This window comes from Diabrotica virgifera, chromosome 3 (assembly GCF_917563875.1).
Source record: "Diabrotica virgifera virgifera chromosome 3, PGI_DIABVI_V3a".
Taxonomy (NCBI): Eukaryota; Metazoa; Arthropoda; class Insecta; order Coleoptera; family Chrysomelidae; genus Diabrotica; species Diabrotica virgifera.
In genome coordinates, this window is record NC_065445.1 from 248006704 (window position 1) to 248032695 (window position 25992).

The following is a 25992-nucleotide window of genomic DNA, read 5'->3' on the forward strand; positions in this document are numbered from 1 at the left end:
TTAAGATTAACAATGAAGCCAAAGTATATGAAAATGAGAATCTAATAGCAGTTGCTATAAAGGATAGAAACAACACATAATTATAAAATGATGTTTCGCACAATAATATATAATGCATGTGTGACTACACTAGATGATTTCAAGATATGGCATGAAAGATTGGGACATGTTAATGAGAAATATTTAGAAGAAATGGTAAAAATAAACTTAATCAAAGGTGTTACAGAAAAGTAACAAAATTTTGTGTGTGAAGGTTGTTTGGTGGGAAAACAACATAAGAAGACTTTTAAAGAGAGACCACACACTAAGTTACCTCCTGAAAAAAGAATATTCAGTGATGTTTGTGGACCTGTACGAACTGAATCTATGCAAGGAGCACGTTACTTTGTAACATTCAAAGATGAGTACACAGGGTATAGCGTAGCATATTTTATTCGACATAAAGCAGATGTACTAGATTGCTTCAAAGTATATAATAGCAAACTAAAGGCAAAGTATGGCTACTCTGTTGAAAAACTGCATACAGATAATGGTACTGAGTATACAAATAATGTTTTCAAAGAGTATTTAGAACAAGAAGGTATAGAGTCAGAAACCACACCACCATACACTAAAAAAGCAAAATGGCAGGTCTGAGCGAGATAACAGATTAATTGTAGAAATGGTTCGATGTATGTTATACTAATCTGGAGTAGATAAGAGACTATGGGCAGAGGCAGTTAATACTGTCATCTACATTTTGTAACGCGGTCGTTGAGTTTCGTTGCTCCAGGTAACTACCAGTCGAAGAAAAAGAGTTCGCTTTTTAAAACATTTTTATTCGGAATCAAAATAAACAGAAGATACGATAATTAGCCTTAATTACTCATTAAGTTCGTTAATAAAATATATTTATAATTTCTACGCATAGATGCTTATTGTTCGGGCCGATGTGACGATATTTTTGTACATGAATGAATGATTCTGACGATCGCGCGAAATAGGAATTGCTTTTATTAATACGACATGAATGTATAAGGATAGGGGAGAAAGGAGATCCCGCTCACCTCGCCTAATTGGAAAGACATATAAATTATATATGATCACCGCTCATATAAGGATAGGTAAAAGGATAGGTAAGAAGAAAACTGTCTGATTCGCTCAGCACGCCAAAACGACAGCGGAAAATAATCAGGAAATACTATTTACATAAACTCACCTCTTGTACCTCGCTGTTGTCTATTATTCTTCGATCAACGCTCCAAGAATAATAATCAACTAGGTTTTTCGATCCGATTTCTATATCGTTTGAATCAGTACAAAAACGTGTTTTACTTAATTCATTGGCGTACTCTAGACGATAAAATTATATTATTCTCACAACCCCCTCTCCTAAAAAAAAATTTGGAACAAAATTTTAGCTACTTAACTACGACTTATAACTATAACAAAAGAGAAAAAAAAAACGTCTTTCTGAAAATTAAACTCACGAATAACCTTTAATGCACTAGCACTAACGTCTGTATCGTTTCCTGGTGTTGTTTCCATATTGTCCTGGCGTTTCGTACTGGAGTGGGCGGCGGCGTTCTTACAGCGCTGTTCTGTGGCAGTCTCAACACTGTTGAGATCTCGATGATGACTTTAATTTTGATAAATGTATGTAATTCAGACGTGTCGTTGTATAACTGGTGTGAAGAGTGTGAGTGTGTGGTTTGGGATTGGTTAAGGGAGAGGATGGAATCATGTACTATCGTACATCAGAATTACAAGCAAACAGACACCAGGTTTTACAGCTTATGAACAGTGGACAGGGCAGAAACCTGTATTTGAGCACATGAAAGTGTTTGGGTGTGATGCATATGTACATATTCCTGACCAGAAAAGAAGGAAACTAGATGCAAAGAGTGGGAAGGTTATATTTGTTGGATATGACAAAAACTCTACAAATTATAAATTATTCAACCCAACAACACAGAAAATAGTGATATCTAGAAATGTGTTTTTCAATGAGAAAATGTACAGTGCAAAGAAAGACAATGTGATCAAGATAGCAGCAGAAGATGATGTGACAATTTTTGAAATACAAGAAAATGAACTTGAAGAGAGACAAGAAGAACTAATAAACGTTAATAAGAGAGACAAGAAGAACAAATAAACGTTAATAATGAAATAGAAGTTTTACAAGTTGTTGACAATATACCCAACTTGAGACCATAACTAAAGAGACGTTTACCAGCTAGATTAAATGATTTTGAGGTAAATTTTACTGAAATTGATATACCACAGAGATATGAAGAAGCAGTGTCAAGTAGTGACAAAGAAAAATGGAAAACTGCCATAAATGAAGAGTTTGATGCGTTAGTGAAAAATGAAATATGGACTATGGTTAAGAAGTCAGACATGCAGTTCGATATAAAAACTGCATTTTTATATGGACATCTTAAAGAAGACATTTTTATGTCACCACCTCAGGGGTTAAAGTGTGAACCCGGACTAGTGTGCAAGTTAGCTAAGTCGTTGTACAGTATAAAACAATCACCACGGTGTTGGAATCGAAAATTCCACTCGTTCTTGGCTAACAACGGTTTTCAAAAATTAACAGCTGATCAGTGTGTTTATACTGGATATGTAGACAATATTAAAGTGATCTTAATCATTTACGTTGATGACGGTTTGTTATTTTCTGAGAAAAAGTTAGCAATAGAGACAGTTTTGTGCACGTTCAAAGACTCTTTTGAAGTGACCGTGACGGTTAGGAACTATTTCGTCGGACTAGAAATTACAATAAACTTAGAGACTGATGCAATGTTAAGTCAAGCAAGTTATACAAAACAGATAATAGATAGATTTGGTCAACAAAATGCAAATCCTGTAAGTATACCAGAAGATGTAGAAATACGAAGTTTCCCTAGTTCCAAAGATTCTTATGCCTAGTTGCAACAACATATTTTAACCTTAAGACGTGCCTTAAGCTCAGCTTACGAAACATATTATGCGTTGCACAAACATATCTTAAACTTAAGACGTGCCTTAAGCTCAGCTTATAAAACGTACGCGTTCCACCATTGAGTCTTACATCAATTTTCAGCTCGCCACAATGGATTGTCACTGTCACGTGCCAACGTGAGATAAGAATCGAATATTATGGTGCAACGAAAGTGAGACTTAAAGCGACCCTATCTATAAATTGAGCTGGGCTAAGCTGGAGCTTAAGATTTATTGGTGCAACCAGGCATAGGTCTTAGATCAATTTTCATCTTGCCACAATGGTTTGCCACGTGGATTGTATCTTAAATTTCGTCTCAGTTAAGACGTGCTTTGATAGCAATTGAAAATTATGGTGCAACGTAAGTCAGACTTAAAGACTTATCTATAAGCTTAGTTGGGCTAAGCTGACTTAAGATTTGTTGGTGCGACCAGGCATTAAAAAACTATTTAATATATCTTACCTCAACTAAATCAACGCCAACAGTTTTACTCGTGAAAATTAGATCATAATCAGTTATATTGTTTTAGATACCTAACTCTCTGGAAATATGGGGGATTATACATGGATTTGGATGTCATTGCTCTTAAACCGGTGGACGATCTAGAAGATAACTATGCTGGCATAGAATCTAGCTCTGTTGTAGCATCAGGAGTTTTAAATTTCGACGCGGCTGGAGAGGGACACAAACTCGTAGAGCGATGTTTGATGGACCTCAAAGAAAATTTTGATGGCCATGTGTGGTCGAAGAATGGACCTGGAGTTATAACCAGGTATGTCAATTTGATTTTTTTCTTGGTGTGCTGTAAACTTAGTGCAATTATTTTAAAAAATAGTGCAACATTAGTTATACAGGGTGTAACAAAAATACAGGTCATAAATTAAATCACATATTCTGGGACCAAAAATAGTTCGATTGAACCTAACTTACCTTAGTACAAATGTGCACCTAAAACAAGTTACAGCCCTTTGAAGTTACAAAATAAAAATCGATTTTTTTTCAATAGATCGAACACTGTTTGAGGTTTCTTATTGAAAACGGACATGTGACATTCTTATAATAGGAACATCTGAAAAAATATTATAGTGAAATTTGTGTACCCCATAAAAATTTTATGGGGGTTTTGTTCCCTTAATCCCCCCCAAACTTTTGTGTACGCTCCAATTAAATTATCATTGTGGCACAATTAGTTAAACACAATATTTTTAAAACTTTTTTTGCCTCTTAGTACTTTTTCGAAAAGTTAGTTTTTTTTGAGATATTTTGAATATTTTGTCAAATCCACCACATATTTGTGTAATGTTAAGTACGATTTTAGAGACTTGGTAATAATATGAAAATTTATTTATAAATTACAGTTTAAGGTATACTTTGAACCATATTAAAAAAGAAGCCACATCTCGATAAAAGGTGCCTTATCTGAAAAATACTAAGAGGCAAAAAAGTTTTAAAAACACTGTGTTTACCTAATGGTACAGCAATAATAGTTTAATTGGAACGTACACAAACATTTGGAGGGTTTAAAGGCACAAAACCCCCATAAAATTTTTATGTAAACATATTAAAAAAGAAGCCGCATCTCGATTAAAACTGGTTTATCGAAAAAGTACTAGGAGACAAAAAAGTTTTAAAAACATTGTGTTTAACTAATGGTACTATAAAAATAATTTAATTGGGATGCACATAAAAGTTTGGGGGGGTTTAAGGGAACAAAACCTCCATAAAATTTTTTTGGGCTGTACAAATTTCAATATAATTTCTTTTTAGGATGTTCATGCCATAAGAATGCCACATTATCCATTTTCATTAAAAAACCTAGTTTTCGATTTATCGGAAAAAATCGATTTTCATTTTGTAACTTCAAAGGGCTGTAACTTTTTTTGTGTGCATATTTCTACTAAGGTAAGTTAGGTTTAATCGAACTATTTTTGGTCCCAGAATATGTGATTTAATTTATGACCTGTATTTTTGTTACACCCTGTATATATAGCGACTGTTTTACAGCATCATAGGCCGTTTATCGCAATTTGAACGCCATTGTTTTCTGTTTTGCCATGAATCTATTTCTATATTTCTTCTGTTCATGGCTATATTGATCCCTTTTTCCCAAGACTTTTTTGCTCTTCCTTTTTTCCTTCTTCTTTTTGGGATCCACCGCCAGGATTTAATCGGTAATCTCTCATCATTCATTCTTCTCATGTGTCCGTACCAGAATATTTGTTTTCTCTCTATCTTATCCGTTAATGTTGTTTCCACCTTCATCATTTCTTTTATTCTATCTGTTCTTACATGATCGTGTAATGCTAATCTACAGCATCGTCGCCAAAAATTGTTCTCTACTGCGTTTATTCGGTTCTGCATTTTCTTATTTATTGTCCAGATTTCTGAGCCATATGTAACTGTACTTTCAATAAATGTTTTATATAGGTAGTTGTTTTTTTGTACTTTCTCGTATATCTTTACTCCATAGTAATGAGTTTATCTGACTTGTGATGGCTCTTCCTCTACCTAATTTTTGTTGTATATCTGTTTCGTCGTTTCCATCTTCCGTCAATGTAACTCCCAGGTATCTATATTCTTTAGTGTTTTTTTATTATTTTTCCTTCTAAGTCTAGGTCTTCGCCTGTGCAGCCTATTGTCATATATTCTGTTTTGTTTGTATTTATTTCCAGACCCCAATCTCCATACTTCTCTATCAGTTTTCGAAACATATAAGCAGCGTCCTCTGTATCCTCCGCTAGAACCACATGATCGTCAGCAAATAACAAAGTAGTCAGATTACCCTCTTCTATGTGTACTCCCATTTTCTTACATTTTCTGAACCATTTCTTCAGAGCCGTGTTTATATAAATTTTGAAGAGGGTAGGGAACAGGCAGCATCCCTGTCTTAGACCCTTGTTAACCTGAAAGTATTCTGAGTGTCCATCTCTCGTTTTTATATAACTACTGTTTCCTTGGTAAAAACTTTTCACCGCATTAATGTACTGTGGGTGTACATTGTTCTCTATTAGAGATTCCCAAATTCTATTTACCGGTACACTGTCATAGGCTTTCCTCAAATCTGTAAATACTAGATGTAGCTGACTCCCATATGCTAGTGATTTTTCAATTAATTGTTTTATGCAAAACAGTTTATCAATACACGATATTCCTGCTCTAAAACCACTCTGCTCCTCCCAGTCCTCATATTGACTTTCTATTCTATCTCATAGTATTCTGCCGTACAAACAGTCTACCTGCGGAAGCAGTAACACTGAGTGCTCTGTAGTTTGTGCAGTCATGTTTACTCCCTTTCTTGTGTATGGAGCTTATGCTTGCAGTTTTCCATTCTGATGGTATCTTTCCTCCATTCAAGCATTTATTAAATATTATCGTCAAGTTTTCCAATACTACATCCGGGGAAAATTTAAAGAGTTCCACAGGTATACCTCCGGGCCCGGGAGCTTTATTGTTTTTCATTTTCGATAATGCTTGTTTTATTTCCTTCAGTGTAAATGGATCACAGTTATTCTGAGTTATTTGGAAGTCGTAATTAACATTCTTAAATTTCTCTCTTTTCTCAGTTAATAAGTCTACATAATAGTTTTTCCACGTTTCTTGTCCAATTGGGTCTATCGTTACTTTTTTGTTTCTATTAGTTTTGAGGGTTCTTACAGTTTTCCAAGGTTCTCTAGATTTTGAGCTCCCTAATAATCTGTCGATCTTATGGCATTTTCTGTCCCAGAATTCGTTTTTTGTTTTCGCTACTTGCTTCTTGACCATAATATAGCAGTACCTTTTGTACATTTGTCTATCTTCTAGGTCTTGTGAGGCTAGCCATTTATTACAAAGTTCTTTCTTTTGTTTTATAAGATCCTCTAGTTCCTCGTTCCACCAGTAGTTTTTCCGTATTTCTACTAATGATTTTTCTCCTACTGCCTCATTTGCCACTTCGTTTAGATACGTTTTAAGAGTGTTATACATTTCTTCAGGCGATGCTTTAGGTTCGTTTTTCATCTTTTCGGCTAGTCTTATTCTATACAAGAAGACTGTGGAGTCGTTGTAAAAACTATCTAGGTTGTATATAGGTTGTCTAGATGGAAACTCAGGTCTTGATTTTTCTTTTTTTTTGCGTTATATGTTTGTATTTTATGAAGGTTACTGTTTTGAGTAAGTAGTGGTCTGATCCACAGACTGCACCTTGTTTCACAATGACTTCAATGATTTTTGTTTGTGATTGTTGCCTGGTTATACAGTAGTCAATGATAGATTTTAACCCCCTTGTTCTTTGTTCCCACGTGAATTTGTGGATGTCCTTATGTCTAAAATATCCATTTTGTATTTTTAATGAATGTTGTTGACACAGTTCTATAAGACGTGTGCCATTGTCATTTAGCATATCTTCTCCGTAGTCTCCTATCACTGCACTATGTTTTTTCCTTCCAACTCGTCCATTAAAGTCCCCTAGTAGGAATATATCTTTCCGATTTCCAAAACTGCTTATTAATTCACTTAGTTCTTCAAAGAAATTTTCTTTCGCGTCAGCAGTTGCGTCATCGTTTGGGCGTGTATACCTACTATTATTAGGTCTTGTCCTCGTAGTTTTAGTTCCATTGTGATTATTCTTTCGTTGATGGCAGACCAGTTCTTAATATTTTTTAATTATCGTTTCTTGATTGCTATGGAAACGCCCGCTTTTGCTCGTTTTTCTTTTTTGACTCCTCTGTAGAAATGTACATAATCTCCTTTTATTTCGTTACCTTCTCCTTTCTTCTTTATTTCACTGAGGACTACGATATTCATGTTGTATGTTGATAGTTCTTTGAAAACTTCAGTATCTTTTGTTCGAATTCCTTGTACGTTCCAACAACCTAAATTCATGTACCTTTTTCTTTGCCGTGTTCGTTGTAAGTTTGTTTCAGTCCATATCCGAGGCTTGTTCGAATTTTTTGCAACTATAATTTTTCCGGAGAATGAGGAGCAAACCCATCGCTCCAACCCCCATTCTAGGAGGACCCGGAAGATTTCTGTAGGGGCCTTCTACCCTTAGCCGATATGTTCCAGTTTTATGGCGCCAGAAACTCGCCTATCACCCTCTCTCCTCTGCTACATACCGTACACCCATTGTACGCTATGCACCCAGTGGTTACGCGACATAAATGTCTTCGTGGACGTGAGAGTAGGATTTGTTGGCAGAGCTGAGTTCTATTCCTAGAACCCGCAACTAAAGTCGGGAATCAGTGGGCATTTCTCAGAGTTTTATTGCAAAAGGATTATCGACAACCTCCTTTGCCTCCAATACCCCTTACCAACCTTAAACCACCATTAGTTACTTTAGTAAATTAAACTTCGGTGAAATTTTTGAATGTTTTGTTTCATATGTACGCAGGCTATCCAGAAATTTGGTTACGTTTTGATCTGTACTCGCTAGGAGCCGGGCTAGTTGTGAGGCGCGATCGGTATTAAGGCGGGTTGACATTACTAGTGAATAACGAAGGTGGCTCACGCTTACGGATTTTGCCCGTGCTATTGTTAGATATTTTATTATCTATTTTCAAACTCGAGCAGTACATTTGTATCTATGCATTGTATAAATACAAATGTACTACTCGAGTTTGAAAATAGATAATAAAATATATAACAATAGCACGGGCAAAATACGTAAACGTGAGCCACGTTCGTTGTTCACTAGTAATGTCAACCCGCCTTTATGGTTCTTGTTGGCTAAAAACAACAAACTAATTGAAATTTATCTCGAAATTCGTGCTGTTTATGGGAACAATGTGATAATTGAAAATAGAGTGAGTCAGTGGTGCATTAAATTCAAAAATAGTCGAACCAATGTGCACGATGAAGAACGAAGTGGACGGCCAAGCATTGTGACTGATGAACTTGTCTCTAAAATCGAGGAGGAAATTGAAGAAAACCGGCGATTAACAATAACTCAGTTCTCAGTAATTTTTTCACAAATTTTAAGGAGTTTGTTGCATGACATTGTTTCACAAAAGTTAGGTCATCACAAATTTTGTGCAAGGTGGTTACCAAAACTCTCGGCAGAAATCCATAAAAATCTGCGTATGGCTGCTTCAGTAACGTTTTTGGATTCTTAGGAAAAAAATGGTAATTCACTACTTGATCGAATTGTTACTGGAGATGAAATATGGGTAAAACATGTCAGTTATTGTGAAACCAAATTGCAGTCTATTGATTGGGTACACATACATTCCCCTAAATAACCAGGAAAATACACGCAAAAACTGTCTGAAAGGAAGATTATGGCAACTGTTTCTTGGAAAAGGCAGGGAAGGACTTCTTGCTGTCGACTTCCTGGAACGTGGCCCAACAATTAACTCGGCGAGATATTGTGAAACATTGGAAAAGCTACGAAGAGCGATACAAAACAAACGCAGAGGAAAGCTGAGCTCAAAAATTTTGTTTTTGCATGACCCGATCACACACGGCAATCGTACTGGAAAAATCATTAAGAATTCAAGTGTGAGGTATTTCCTCAACCGTCGTATACTTCGGATCTTGCACCTAGCAACTACAACCTGTTTCGAGCAATAAAGACCTGGCTTGTAACGCAGAGCTTTGATGATGATGCGAAGCTACGGAACAGCGTCACCTGGTTGAAGTCTCAGGAAGCAGAATGTTATGATGCTGGTATTTCAAAGCTAGTTCACCGCTATGATAAGTGCCTGGGAGATTATGTAGAAGAATAGTATTTGAGTGTCTCTTTCAAATGTATAAATAAAATATTTTTCATGTACTTGTACAAGTTATTATAGTCGCAAAAATTGGAATAAATCCTTTGTAAAAGGTATACAATTTTATTAAAATCCCTAAAGGGCTACATCAGAACAAAACGTTTTCGATTTTATTACAAACATCATCAGTGTAAGACAGTCTGGATGCTAGCTGAGCCACCAAAGAAATATCGGGGTAATAACCCTTCAAATATAAAATTTATGCTTTATAGATGCATATTTACATAAAATGCCTTGTGATGGGCAAATGGCAACAGGAATAATGCCCTAAGGTAAGGTATTTAACTTCCCAACATGTGGGATACAAAAAATTGAGTTGTTTACATTTCGATGTCTTTACGGCAACTCAGTTGCCGGCAATTATCTTACAATAGTATGCTAATAAATTTAACACACTAAAATCTAAAATAGTTGTTTTATGCATATACCTACTGCTATCTTTAAATACTCCAATCACTACCATCTTGTTAGGCAACCAACAGTACTTTAATTAAAATCTCTTAAAACTACGATTTTTGGTTCGTTTAGCTTCCTATTCTTTCACGTCAGTACATTAATTGTTTAGTTTGTAGTCTATTTCATTTCATTTAACTAAATTTAACTTTCATCTTGTCATTTCACATTCGATGACGTCACATTTTGTAACATGAAATTATACCCACATTAAATCTATAAAATCCATAAGTTTTTCTGGCATAGAGAGTTGCTAATTGAGACTTTACAATAGATTATAATATTTAAATAATTTAAATCGCATTTTCAGATATTTAACAACAACTTTTACATTTTACTACAAATTCAAAACCAAACGACACTTTGTAAGCTTTAACCAAAAATTGGCTTTATCTTGTTATGTCATGTCACTCTTGTCATTTCCATTTCCTAATTTCTCAGTTGGTCTGTGCCCATTATACTGGCAAGTACCTAGCATTTTCGAGCAGGGAACCATGTTGCCCTTAGGGCATGTGTTCTAATATATCTAATAACATGGACTTGTAGTCACCATGTTTTCTAAAAATAACATATTTAAACCATACTACTGATGAAATAAAAAATTTTAGTAGTTACGAAATGACACAAAATCTAGTCATCGGATAAAAAAGTTTATTTGAAGAAAGTGTATTTTTTGTTCTTCTTATCCATTGGCGGTACAGGCTCATTTTTTAATATTGTATTTAATTACAGAGTAATTTCCACATATTAATATATTTTTCAAATTGGGCTCTGTACCGCCATTCTTTATTCTATTACGAATACGTGTGCCAAATATCTCGAAAAAATATTCAAAATTACAGCCGCAATCTTGGAACGCGTTTTTGCTACCTGTTGATCGCTACTGTTTCCTCTTAAGAAGAAAACTAAATATATGATGGAACTAGCAAGCAAAATTATATACAGAATGGTGGTATAAAAGTCGGAAATGCCGTACGGGACAGGGTAGAGAAACTCGTGTATCTCGGTAGTAATAGAGAGATTTTGCACCTCTTATTTTGCAATTCCGTTATGGTTATCGTTATACTACGTCTGCGCAGTAGCGAATATATGATCCGTTATCGTTATTAAACATAAGGGATTCCGTAATTTACGGAGGTTTAAAGTAGTGCTTATCGTTATCGTTATAGTAATGGTTAAATTGCTTTGTTGCCAGAATGTAAAAAAATCAGTAAAATTACATTTACATAGATTCTAATTTTGATTACCTATAAATTAAAATATCAAAAACTGTTCAAGTATATGCTTAAAATTACAATAACGTTGTGAAGTGAGGTTATGTTTAAACGATAACGATGACACGAAAAACCTACTTGAGAGGCTGCAAAAACTCTGCTTTTTAACGTTGCCGTAATCGTTATGCTTAATAAAGTTCACCATAGCGGAGCCAAAATCAGCGGTTATTTTAAGAGGTGCAAAATATCTCTAATATCAATGAGAGCTGAGATTTAACGGTAGAAATTAAAAGCCGAATAGAACTAGCCCATACTACTTATTTCAGCCACTATCTTAGTATTCACCTTCGCGTTCAAAAGCCATATTGCTATACGCTGTGAGCTCCTACGTAGAGGGGATATTTACAAATTCGCGAGCGCCAGTAGTGGCAAGTCTGTAAACTTTTACCGGAAATTTGACATAAATGTCAAAGTGATTAATTTAAAATTAAAATTAAAAACATTAATTATAAAAAATATTAGTTGGTCAAAGCTGTGGTATATATTTTTCCTTTAATATACTTACGTTTTAAATACTATCAGTAGAACGTCAAAATGATTAGCAAAATCTTAAAAAAATCGATTACAATTTAATTACTTTTTTGCGTTGTAAATATTAAGCGATAACAATTAAATAATAAATTTAAAAATTACCGGTGAAAGTTGAATTAGTAATCCGCTAGGAGCGCCACCAGCGAAGCTTAGAGCGTATATCTTTCCAGTGCTATTCTATGAAGTGGAAGCGTGAATTCTTAAGTGAGGCTATGCCTAAAGGCTTGGAAGCTTTTGAGATGTGGGTATATAGATGACTTTTAAGTATAAGTTGGACCGACAGAATGAGAAGTGAAGAAATCCTTAGACGGCTGAACCGAATAACACAACTTCTTCTTCTTTAAGTGCCATCTCTGCGGCGGAGGTCGGGAATCATCATAGCTATTCGTATTTTAGAGATGGCTGCTCTGAAAAGTTCATGTGATGTACATCCGTACCACTCTCTCAGGTTGTGCAGCCACGATATTCTGCGTCTCCCTATGCTTCTCTTTCCTTGAATCTTTCCATGGAGCAAGCTGTATCTCTCTCCACGTGTAATATGTCTGGGATATTACAATTTTCTTGTTTTGATGGTATTTAGGATTTCCATTTCTTTATTCATCTTTCTCAGAACCTCTTTGTTTGTGACGTGTTCTGTCCACGATATTTTCAGAATTCTTCTGTACACCCACAGCTCGAATGATTCTAGTTTTTTCATTGATGCAGCATTCAAGGTCCAAGCTTCCGTTCTATAAAACAAAGTCGAGAAAACGTAGCACCTAGCCAACCTAACTCTTAGCTCCAACTTCAAATCTCTTGTGCAGAGCACTTTTCTCATTTTATTAAAATTTGGTATAGCCTTTTCTATTCTGATTTTGATTTCCTGTAAGTAATCTCCTGTGGAGTTGATCATTGTTCCAAGGTATGCATATTGGTCGACTCGTTCGATATTGGATCCGTTTATGAAGAGATTTTCGTTATTTCTTTGAGTTTTCGATATTCTCATAAACTTTGTCTTTTACCTTTATTCCAGCTCTTTCACCCTCAAGAGCTTTTTTCAAGATCTCTTCCGAGTAGACATTAAAAAGAATTGGCGACAACACGCATTCCTGTCTCACTCCACGTCTGATTTCAATTTCCTCTGATAGTTGGTCGTTAACACGTACTTTAGCTCGTTGCTTATAGTATAAATTCGATATAATCCTGAGGTCATTGTAGTCCAGCTTCTTTGGTTCCAGGACATGCATTAATAATTGTTCATGTCATACATTGTCGAATGCTTTATATTATAGTCAATAAAACACAACTGGTCAATATCATAAAGAGAAGCGAGCTGGAATATTTCTTTGTGTTTTGTGCTGAGATGTTTTGTTTCTCGAGATATATCTTTGGACTACATTATTGAATTTGGAGGTTCTCTAACCTTTTCCCTTTTTACTATCCTTTTTTTCTATATACTTTTCAGTCCTTCCACTATGGTTTATTTGCTGTACCTTAATATATGTACTCCCTAAAAGCATTAATCAGTGTACCCCATCTATGATAAGGTTTCCTGTTGGATTCCCAATGCACAGGCATAGTGTTTTGACAGATTCTCGTATAGACAGACCCCATCCTTTAATAACCTTTCAACCATAAATTCTAGCTCATTTTTGTCCTGGGCTATAGCCATCCATCATCAACGAAATGAAGGGCGTACAAAGTATTATCCTTAGTCAATTGTACGCCTATTCCAGAGCAGCATCTTCTCTATCTTCTTAGGGCTTAGTTTATATAATCTATATTAAACAGAACCAGAGAAAAAGAATATCCATGCTGCAATTCTTTAGTTAGAAGGAATTCTTCCGATATAAGGACAAAGAGAATTATGATGCTACGGAGATACTAGAAACCATATAATTTGGTTTTACTACAGATATGTTTTATTTAATATATAAAAGGCTTTTTTTGACACGATACAGTATGAAAATATTAAAACGATTATAGAGAAGAGATTGGACCTAAGTGTTTTTTTTTTTGAATAATTGGCGACATATGAAAATATGACGCTTATTTTCGAATTAATAAAAATATTTTTTTTTACAACTTAAGAATAAGGTATTATTTATTATTTATTACGAATACACATGGCTGTGTATTTTAACTTTTTCTGTTCAAAGTATACTTTGAATTTATTTTTCGTATAGTCATGAAGAACATTGAAATTGTTGTTTTATTTTTAATATATTATGATATTCTAATGACCTGCTACAATTCATGTACATTACTTTATAGACCTGGATCCCGCGTATCAAAAAAAGTTGATTAATAGCAAGCTGAAAATTTGTTAATAGCTTATCGGTGTCTAGTCGGACAAACTTTGATGTATTTGAACACTGGAACAGGTTAAAAATTTGGAACGCCAGACTACTAAAACGTTCCATGTATTTTGTCGGACAGAACTTCCAATTGATTTGTTACCATTTCATTAAACTCTCATGCAAAAATCGGACTGGTGTGTATCACCAACTGGGCATTTTAATGAGTGGAACACGAAGAACATGTCAAATGACAGTAATCATGTTGGTTAGTAATAGCAGTCTGATTTTTGCATGAGAGTTTAATAAAAGGGTAACAAATCAATTGGATGTTTCGTCCGACAAAATACATGGGACGTTTTCGTAATCTTTCAAATTTTTAAACTGTTCCACAATTAAAACTTCCGCTGTTCCAGTGTCCCCGTACATCGAAGTTTGTCCGACTAGACACCGTTAAGCTATTAACAAATTTTAAGCTTGCTATTAATCAACTTTTTTTTGGTACGCGGGATACAGACCTATTATCTTATATATAGATAATCGTAATTAATATTTACATATCGTGTTTATGGTGTTAGGATAACCCTAATAGAAAATCTCGTACTCGTTAAGCCAAAAATATTATTTCCACTGATAAATAAACTTTATTTTTAGGTTACTGGAATCTCTATGCAAGGCAAATAAAACAGAAGATATGCTAAATAACGATTGCGAGGGATTTACCCCCTACCCTTCGCACACTTTTTACCCAGTGCCTTGGCAAAAATGGAAGATGTACTTCGAAGAAGAATCCTTTGAAGCTGTAATGAACATGACGCAAAATAGCTTCGCTATTCACGCGTGGAACAAACTCAGTGAAGAAACCAAAATACCTCTAACGGCAAATGTACCTTATTTATATTTTGCTAAAAAGTTTTGTCCTAAAGTTGTTGATGCTTGTGATGAAGTATTTTAAGGCTGTTATATATGTGGAAACTATTTATTTTGAAAACAGATTTTATATAAGTTGAAGTAGTTTTATTATCCCAGAGAACGGCAGTTCTTGCCAGTGGCGCACAACCCCCTACATGTGACACTATGTACACGAAATTTTCGATTTTCTAAATCTGACTGAATTGAAAAATGGACCAAATCCCATCTTAACGTTTAGGAAAAGACTCGCCCATTCATATGTCAACCATCCATTTTGGTCCAAGGGTGTGGATTTTGCGGCCCTCCCCATTTGGGGTCTGTTTTTCGTTCTCGTCCCGAAAACTCCCAAAAATTTCGAAAAGTAAGTGCGATCTCTACGGCTTCTGATAACATTGATCGTTACCTTTCCAATGCATGTCTAATTTTGTGAAAATCGGTATTCCATTCAAAAGTTACCGAGCTCATAAATGTGACTCAATTTCTATTTAAAAAGGAGAAAAGGTTTGTATGTATGTATGTGGGTATGTGTGTGTAAAAGTTATACCGATCTGAATTATTTTTTCAAGAGGGTGTGTTTCAGAGGGTGTTTCAATCGGGTTTCAAAATATATTAACAAATTTTCTTCTATTTTTAAGTGCAATTCTAAAATCGAACTCTTTTCGCTAACGCAAATGTTGATACAACTCCCTGTTGCAAAATTCAGAGTGAGCCCTTGCTAAAGCTACATTCACGCCAACTTGCCGACTATCTGCCGAAATATCTTGTATTAAGTAATTTCTGCAAACTTGTACTTTAGACAACGAATCAATTTTTATTAAACATTTATTATATTTATACTGGATCAGAGTTATGGAACTACTACATACTACTACATACATACATTAAAGGAGCCAGTGGCAAAATGTACTTGATCGCTTTATTTTTTCGCGTTAAATTTTAAAAATAGAATGTCAGTCGAATACATCGCTACAAAAGAAAGCTCCACATTTTTTATCATTTCTTGTTTTTAGTCGATTAGTACATTCTTTCACGGTTTTTGCTGTAAATTTTAAAGAACCGCTTGGATTGACATAAAATTACACATACGCATAGCTAACATGTCAAAGAAAAAAAGTGATATGGTGCCGATGTGTGCTTTTGCTCTGGGGTGACTTTCACCCCGTCTCGGGGGTGAAAAAATATATGTCGAAGATAAGTACCGAAATGGATAAACTGACTAATTTTAAGCAACTTTTGTTCTATAGAGTTTTTTCACCAAATCAATACTTTTCGAGTTATTTGCAAGTGAATTTGTACATTTTTCAACAAAATAACCACGTTCTTAGACGGTTTTTCGCAAATAACTCAAAACGTAAGCATTTTGTCGAAAAAAATATTCTTAGCAAAAAAAGTGAAAAAAACGATGAATACATTAGGTCTATATACCTAGCAAAAGCAGAGTTATAGCTAATGAAAAATAGGTTCATATTCGAAAAATTCCAAATAGAATAATTCAATGTGAAATATCCAAATAACGAAGCATTCTTGGGGAAAACACGTTATAACTTTTTCAAAGTGTTTAAAAAAAGCTTTATTTCTGTTTTTATAAAAAAATTTCTAGCATCAAATGTAAGCAAGTTACGCTCAAAATAAAGTTGGTCCCTTTTGTTTTGACAAAAAAAAATCAGGAAGATCACCCCCAAATTAGCAACTTAAATGAAATTAATCGTTACCGCTTCACAAGTTACTTTACTTATGTTGTGTTTATATGATCTGTAAGTTTCATCGATTCAAAGTGCTTATTTTTGAAAAAAATTGGTTTTAAAGCAAAATTTTTAAAAATTTTAATTTTGAAAAAAATGCTTTTTTTTTTCAAAATAACTTAAAAATTGTTAGAGATACCAAAAATCTTATAAAATAAAATAAGTCGGCTTTACTTTTCTGAATATTTTGTATTTTTTTGTTTTTCTGTAAAACAAAAGTTGGTTAAGATTCGGTGTTTCTAAATTTGCATACACTCGTGATAAGTGACTCGTTCAAGCCCTTTTAATTACAGCTCTTTCAAAAATAAGGACTTTGAACCGATGAAACTTACAGATCATATGATCAATACATACGCGAGTAAAAAACTTGTGAAGTGGTAACAATTAAGTTAATTTGAAATGCTAATTAGAGGGTGATTTCTTACCAAAAAAAAGGACCAACTTTATTTTGAGCGTAACTTGTTTACTTTTGATGCTAAAAAACTTTTTTAAAAAACAAAAATTAACATTTTTTTAAACACTTTAAAAAAGTTAAAATGAGTTTTCCCCAAATAAGTGCTTCGTTTTTTTGTTATGGCACGTTAAAATATTCGTTTTGGAATTTGACGAATATGAACCTATTTTTCATTAGCTGTAACTCTGCTTCTACTAGGTATAGTGACCTAATATATACACCATGTTTTTCACTTTTTTACGTGCTATGTTTTTGTTAAGAATTTTTTTTCGACCGAATACTTACTTTTTGAGTTATTTGCGAAAAACCGTCTGAAAGCGTGGTTATTTTGTAAAAAATTAACATTTTCACTCGCAAATAACTCGAAAAGTATTAACTTTGTGAAAAAATATTATAGAACAAAAGTTGCTAGAATTAGTCATTTTATCAATTTTCAGACTAATTTTGAACATCTATTTTTCACCCCCAAAAGGGGGTGAAACTCACCCCTAGGGCAAAAGCACAATCGGTACAATATCACTTTTTTTCTTTGACTTGTTAGCTATGAGTTTGCCAAATTTCATGTGAATCCAAGCGCTTCTTTAAAATTTAGAGGTTTTGCAATATTTTACCGTTAAAGAACGGACTAGATATAAAACTCAAAGACGCTATACATAAAGAACAAGGAATAAATAAATAAATATTCATTTTAAATAACAAGACTCTTAGGCTTCTGAAAAAAATAAAATAAAATACAGGTTTGTACATTTAAAAAATATGAGAAAATCGTAACTTTAGTTTGTAGTTCACCCTGCATACGAATATTTGTCAATCATTTCTTTTAAACGTAATTTGAAAACTAGGGCATATTGTTTACCTTGTTTTGCAAGAATAATTTATAGAAGACTAAAATCTTAATTGTTCTACGAATTAAACACATTCCAAAATTTTGCAAATTGGTACTCGGTATTCGGCAAAAATTTTTAGTACATAAATAGTAATAATTTTATACATAGTGTTCCAACGAAAATTTGACCCCACCCCCAGTAACTCGGAAACCAAGAGTTTCTTCAGAATTGAAAAAAAAACATGTCAATTTATATTGAAAGGGGGACGAATTTTCATGTAAAATTCGTCCCCGTTTCTCTGCCCCGCATCAACCCGGGTTTTTTTAAATAGCAAGTGTGGTCGAGTGGCACATCATTTGAAAGGTATTTTTTGTGTCTACAGAACCCTCTAATTTTTTTGTTTAATTTGCGGAATAACTTTAAAGATAATTTTGGATTTAACTAATTTATAATAGATTTGTTAAGTCCAAAATTACCTTCAAACTTATTACGTAAATTAAAAAAAAATAGAGCGCCCTTTAGAGAAAAAAATAATCTGTCAAAAATGTTGTGCCACAAGACCGCACTTGCTATTTAAAAAAAGTGTTGGTCGATGCGGGGCAGTAGGGGGTTACATTTGAGGGCATGAATTTTACATGAAAATTAGTCCCCCTCCCATTAAAAATTGACGTGCTTTTTTTAATTTTGAAGAAGCTGTTGGTTTCTGTGTTTCTGGGGGGAGGGGGGTGGTCAAATTTTCGTTGGAACAGACTGTATAGAAATATTAGATTAGATGGGAAATAAGCCACAATTAAATTGAAAAAACAATTTTATTAACGTTTCGACGCCCAAATCGGGTGTCGTTGTCAAAATACAAAATACTACTAAATTAAACAAAAATCTTGTTGCTTAGTAAAAAATTCTTCTAATAATTTATTTAATCTGACTCATTTATATCGGCAATTCAGACATATATTATACATTTTAAAGGAGAACACTTTAAAATCATATTGCCAATATTTATGAGTTGCGTTCCTGGGACGACTTTACTGAAAAATAGTTCATTCGACTACATGAATCAACCCCAACTCAAGAATATCCGCCACAAAAAAATCATAGCATGTGATCTGTCTTTAAAAAGACAACCAAATGCAACGGTGACAGTAAAATTCTCGCGTTAGAGATTCCATAGTAAATCACGAGGGAAAACCAGGAAGAAAGCCTCGTGATACTATCCCGACATCGTAAGTATTTGGTCGTACATTTAGTTTATTCTCAAAACTAATACCAAATTTTTAAAGACAGATCACATGCTATGATTTTTTTTGTGGCGGATATTCTTGAGTTGGGGTTGATTTCATGTAATCGAATGAACTATCTTTCAGTAAAGTCATCCCAGGAACGCAACTCATAAATATTGGCAATACCATTTTAAAGTCTTCTACTTTATAATATATGTCTGAATTGCAGATATTAATGAGTCAGAATAAATAAATTATTAGAAGAATTTTTTACTTAGCAACAACATTTTTGTTTAATTTAGTAGTATTTTGTATTTTGACAACGACACCCGATTTGGGCGTCGAAAGGTTAATAAAATTATTTTTTCAATTTAATTGTGGCTTATTTCCCATCTAAATAGTTAATTATAAAAATGCCACAAGGAAATAGCTTCAGAACAACATATTAGATGATATTAGATATTATTCGATATTAGATATTCTCAAAGTCAGCGGTGACACACCTAAGCCTTCAGAGCATTAAAACATATGGTCTATAAATAAAGTACCTCCCTCATCTACAATAAATTTTAAACGCACTTTGGCTCAACGTCTATTCGTAATGTGTCTCCAGCTTCTGTTCACAAGACAAAAGCACAAAATATTAGCGTTAGATGCCATAAAAAATGATCCTGGGATCGCCCTGCAGATGTTAGTTCGTAGGATTCGATTGGTTAGGAACTGGGCGCCTGCCCAGGGCGGTTAATTTTTTGGGGCGGCAAATTATAGATGACTCCCAATTTTTGTGTACCAAGAGTCTACCAAGTAAGGAGAGGTCGGCGGTCACCGATCTTGCCCAGTGCGGCAAAATCCCTAGGGCCGCTCCTGGGACGGCTTCTGGGTGAATGAAAAACGATCTGTTGATTTTCTTTGAGAAATAATCATGTAGGTATCGCTTTTGTACATTTCAGATACGCTATCTGCTTAGCGTATCTGAAAGAATTGAAGAATCTGAAAGAATGAAAAAAGGAGATAGGAAGACCTAGATATTGATTGCTTATCTAGTTCAATATGTGGTTGGTTCTAATACTAAACAAAATAGATTTTGTAATCACAATAATCTACGGAATAAGATGCAGTTATAGCAGAATTAGTAAAAAATATAAGAGCATCATCATACAAAATAAAAAAGATACAAACAGTAGTTACCGATACAACAGATAGTTGTTTACCCTATCAATTGGCTGCTGGTTAACCCGTTGAATGCTGATGACGCCTAAAGACATCATACCGTTCTACTGTCAGGCGTCATGTGCAGATATGCATAACAATCGTTTAGGTTTAGAGGTTAGTATTTGTTTTACTTTGACTGAAACGAGTTGTCTTTCTATTGAGTACGTAGATAAAAGTGTTTTTATAAGATCAGTTTAGATTCATATTATGGATGAAGCAATTTCAGGGCCATCACGACCAAAACACTACAATTGAAATGCAGCTAAAAATCGAGTTAGCACCCAGGTGGGGGTAGGCATATTTCGTCGACAATGAAAGAGGGTTAACCAAAAGCCGTGTATGTAATAGTTCGCGCTTACTGACTACCATGTTCTTTTTTTTTTCGTATAGAGATTAAGTCCATATGCTCTAATTACATATATCTGATATGCGCGATATTATTGTTTGTAAAACATTCAAGATATCTGCAAAACTACTGCGTCGTTGGCATATCTAATGTTTAGTCGCTCTCCGTTGACTAAGGCCTGTTCTCACGAGAGGTGCTTGACGCGCGTTTTAATAACGCGCGATTACAACTACATACATTTTACTTGAGACGGTTCACATGCTAACGCGCGTTTTAATGACCTAAAACTCATGTTAGCATGTGAACGGTTTCAAGTAAAATGTATGTAGTTGCAAACGCTCGTTATCAAAACGCGCCTTAAGCTCCTCTCATGTGAACGGGCTCCAACAGGCCTTCCTGTAGTTGTACCAGTACTTGCACAAAGATATGTTCAGAGTAAATGTTAAATAATACCCGGAACAGAATGCATCCTTGTCTTAATCCTTTATCTAGGAAGATCAATTGCTTATGTCAACTGGTCATCCTCTTTAATGTTGTCAGTTTGCTTTTAAAATAAGTTACACATGATTCTCAGTTTAGATTCAGAAATAGAAGAATATAACAAATGGGGTCTCGAAGTCAACATTAAGAAAACTGAAGCAATGTGTATTGAAGGAACAAAGCAGTCCATTACATTAGACGATGGGGTAGAAATTAAACACTGCGATGAATACAAGTACCTGGGCATGAAGATAGCTCAAGATGGAACACTCGATGCTGCTATAAAAGACAGAAACATACAGGGTAGAAAAGCCATATCCATGATGAACGGCATTCTGTGGGACCAGACAATATCTAAAGCGAACAAACAGCTCATACACAATAGCATACTTAAAAGTGTATAACTCAAGATGGAACACTGGATGCTGCTATAAAAGACAGAAACATACAGGTCTCGGTGTCACTTTATGGTGTCGAGTCCTGGACTGTGAATAAAATCGTTCAAAATCGCTTTGAGGTCTTCGAAATGTGGTGCTATAGAAGAATTGTAAAAGTTTCCTGGGTGGAGAAGATTCGAAACTCCACAATACTAGAACGTCTCAGCAAGACTACTTACTGAGATCATAAAAAGCATCAAGCAGAGAAAGCTGCAGTACTTGGGACATGTAATGAGAGGTCCCAAATATAGGTTGCTACAAAATATCATGCAAGGAAAAATAGCAGGCGAATAGGACGAAGAAGAACCTCATGGTTGAAGAACTTGCGATATTGGTACGGTGTTGATACAAGCATGCTATTTAGGGTGGCAGTGAATAAAATTAAGATAGCTATGATGGTAAATAACCTTCTGAAAGGACATGGTACATGAAGAAGAAGATACAGGGTAGAAAAGCCATATCCATGATGAACGGCATTCTGTGAGACCAGACAATATTTAAAGCGAACAAACAGCTCATATACAATAGCATACTTAAAGTATAATCACATATGGCAGTGAAGTTTGGCCACTGAAACAAAGAACGGAGAAAATGTTACTAGTAACTGAAATGGACTTCTGGAGAAGATAAGCAGGCAAATCAAGAAAAGATCGGATACCAAATGAGAGAATGCGAGAAATAATGGGAGTCACACATACAATAATTGATGACATAAAAACAAAACAACTAGTATTATGGTACGGCCATGTACAGAGAATGCCAGATGAGAGGATCTCTAAGCAGATTTTGGCATGGACACCACAAGGGCGAAGAAAAAAAGGAAGGCCAATAAGAAGCTGGAGGGAGGGAATTGAAAAAGAACTAAAGAGAAGTCCCTCCAGGTCTATGGTGAAACAGAGAATGGCGGTTAGGAGTCGGAAGGCGTTGGAGAACGCTGCAAATACGTCGTTTAATGGATTTACGCGGCCAAAATTATTGTACGGCATATTTCTACTAAAATTGGTACAAATCAAAGAAAAATACTGTTTTTTAAAAATTTACTTGTATTTTTCATAGAAAACAATCAAAATTTAAAATGAATACAAAACATGCGGGTTTTTACTTATACCTCAGTCGGTATCTGACATATTCGGACTCAGTATTTGGGTCACCCGGTAGGTAACAGCATGTGAATTGTTTCAGAGAGAAAAATTACCCTGGTTTGACATTTTTCTGTACACGTTTCTTACTGCTTAAAATTGTTAATAGTGGGTCAGTTAAAAGAAGTTTAATTTTCTCTATGCAACTCTGTATTTCCCTGCTGTACTAGCTGGAATTTCTGAGATCTCTTTTAGTATTTTTGAAGCATTCCTTTTTCCACAAATCTGTAATGTGTGTGATCAAATTATCAGATATAAGCGGTCAATAAGTTAATTACTAAATATTCTAATTTGTCCTCTAGATTAGGAAAATCTTATAGCTCCATTTGGTCGCAGATATTTATGGATCACTATTTTTACGCCAGATCAAAGGCACCAGATGTCATCATCATCATCTTGGTGCTACAGCCCTTAGAGGGCCTCGACCTTCTCAAGCTTTCTACGCCATTCTGTTCTGTCCCTTGCTTCCATTTTCCAGTTGCCGACTCCCACCTTCTCGACATCTTGTGTTACCAGTCCATCCACCTCAGCTTTGGTCTACCTCGTCTTCTCATTCCCACGGGTTGCGCTGTTAGAATCTTGTTTATCATGTTTGATTCAGGGGCCCGGGCTACATGTCCCCCCACTGCAGGCGGTTTCGCTTAATTATAGTGATTATTTCATTCATAGGAGATTCTGACCAATAGAAGGCTACAGAAATCTGAATTAAATCGATAATTTTTGATAATCTCCCGTCGTTAAGTATATTACGTCAGATGCCCTTCGTTGCTACGAAAAAATACATTCAGTGACATTAATGACAATTAATGTTTTAAAAATTATAAAAGTGATGACTTTCAATCGTCAAATATTTATAAAAACTGTGTGTTTAATGGTACTTACATAAATAAATTACAATAAAATTTTGGTTTTGAACAGTTTTATTCATGAAATAATCGCAACAAATTGCACTCGACCTCTGAAATTAATATAGAATTTTTGCTCTCGTGACACTTTGACATAATTTCACTCGCCTTCGGCTCGTGAAATTAAAACTGTCAAAGTGTCACTCGGGAAAAATTCAATAATTTCATAGCTCTTGTGCAATTACTACTGATAATACCTTTTTCAAAAAGAAAAGAAAACACATAAGTAGGTACTTTTATTTTTGTGACGTCATCCTTTCTAGCAAAATTAAAACCCCTGTATTTCGGGCATCCGCAGCTAAATTTTACACCATTAATTAGCCAAATATATGCTATAAAATAAATAGTATTGCTCGATCGGAAGCGATAATACTACTAAATGTCTTTTTTTTTTCTCTGATTCTGGCTTTGGTTTAGAACTAGAACCTTTAGCCACGTAATTGTATAACTTATCACTAAGTCAGGGGAGTGATGTGTAGTGTGTGTGTTGAGTAAGTGTCTTGTTACTTTGCAAAGTCGACGTCATTGTCTTTGCAAAGAGACGCTAATTGTTTTAAAATTGACACTAAATGTCTTATAACAGTAAACTTTCTATTAATATTTCCAGAAATATTGATTCTTACCTGAATTATTCGATTCGATCACAATCACTTTGAAACATAAGGAGAATATTAAAAAATATCACAATTTTTAAAAAGTTGAATACTAAGCTAATAGAACAAAAATTCACAACAATTACATGCGCGTGCATTCGCACGTTCACACGTGCGTAGTGAATAGTTCTGGAGTGGGGATGGTAAGTTTTTTTTAGACAAAAAGTGTCTCTGGGATGTGTCTTGAATTTTTAACGTCAGTTTTGAAATTTGACTTTTGGCCGGCTAATTATTGAAAATCAATGTATGTGCGCTGTAAACCGATAGTAGTAGTAGTAGTACATAACATGATTCTCAAATCTCTATCTTCTACGACCGCTTCTGTCGAAATGGTTATAAGCTTATAATAGCTTATTATAGTTATAAGTATATGAAATAAAAAGAACGGTTAACAAATGCAAATATTTCATTTCATCAGGCCTCAGGATTCTTTCAAGCTAGAATTCCTCCAGTTAGCCAAAAGGAATGAAATACCAAAAATATTTATGTTTAAATTGTGAATTTAAGTTAAAGGGATGGGTACATATTTTCGGCTGCAATGCTATTCAAATGGGGATTCATTTTTTTCGAATCCTGAGAAAACTAATAAATATTTTTGAAAAATTTAAACGCAGAATGAAAGATTACGTTATTAGCGAGGGCCGAAAGTCCCTGAGAACTTCTATAATGTTTATTTTAATAAGTTACAGGGGTGAAAAACTGAAAGAAAATTTAGTGTGATTTTTAATTTCAAATATCTCATTCAAAATAAACTTTTTACTTATTCTAAAAGACTTTCGGTCCTCGGTAATAATTTAGTCTTTCATTCTGCGTTTAAATTTTTCAAAAATATTTATTGGTTTTTTCAGGATTCGAAAAAAATGAACGTAATGTCCGTGGTAATATTTTCCAAATCTATCTTTGTCTTGCAACGCACTCAGTCGAATAGAATATTGTCAGTCAGACCACGTCAGACACTGACAATCGGTGACAATTTTAGATATTTGACATGGCATCAGGAATATTTTAAGTTGTTGATTAAATAATATTGATATATTATAGTGTATTTGATAAATAATTGATTTAGGACGTGAACTTAATAAACATTTATTTATTGTGAATTATTTGCGGAAGATCCAAGCAGAGAATACATCAGGATAATATATTCTGTGATCCAAGTATTTTGTTGTTAAAGATGTTCAAAATTGTAAGCGTTCCATAGTAACAATATATTATTAAAAGATCACTTTAACACTTTTCCTCTTTTCTCGATTGAGTATTAGTTTTTGTTGTACATATAAATTATTACAATCACTGAACACATGGTTAGTGAAAAAATTATCACATTTATTAACTGAATTAATAATTTGCAATTATACAAATAACAATTATCCAATAAGATTCAAAAGCCATATCTTTAAGTTAATAACATTTCAAGTA

The 25992-nt window shown here is 34.4% G+C and overlaps 2 protein-coding genes across 6 annotated transcripts in view; one reads left to right on the forward strand and one right to left on the reverse strand.

Annotated features, from left to right (window-relative positions):
- The window catches only part of LOC114334360 (lactosylceramide 4-alpha-galactosyltransferase), a 128748-nt gene extending 113497 nt beyond the window's left edge, over window positions 1–15251 (forward strand). For all 4 annotated transcript variants that reach the window (XM_050646047.1, XM_050646046.1, XM_028284398.2 and 1 more), the window contains exons 3-4: window positions 3496–3738; window positions 14901–15251. In XM_050646047.1, coding sequence (XP_050502004.1) covers window positions 3496–3738; window positions 14901–15201 — 544 coding nt within the window. In that variant the 3' untranslated portion in view covers window positions 15202–15251. The remainder of the gene's footprint in view (window positions 1–3495; window positions 3739–14900) is intronic.
- The window catches only part of LOC114335305 (pancreatic lipase-related protein 3-like), a 593140-nt gene that overhangs the window by 401206 nt on the left and 165942 nt on the right, over window positions 1–25992 (reverse strand). The window lies entirely within an intron of this gene.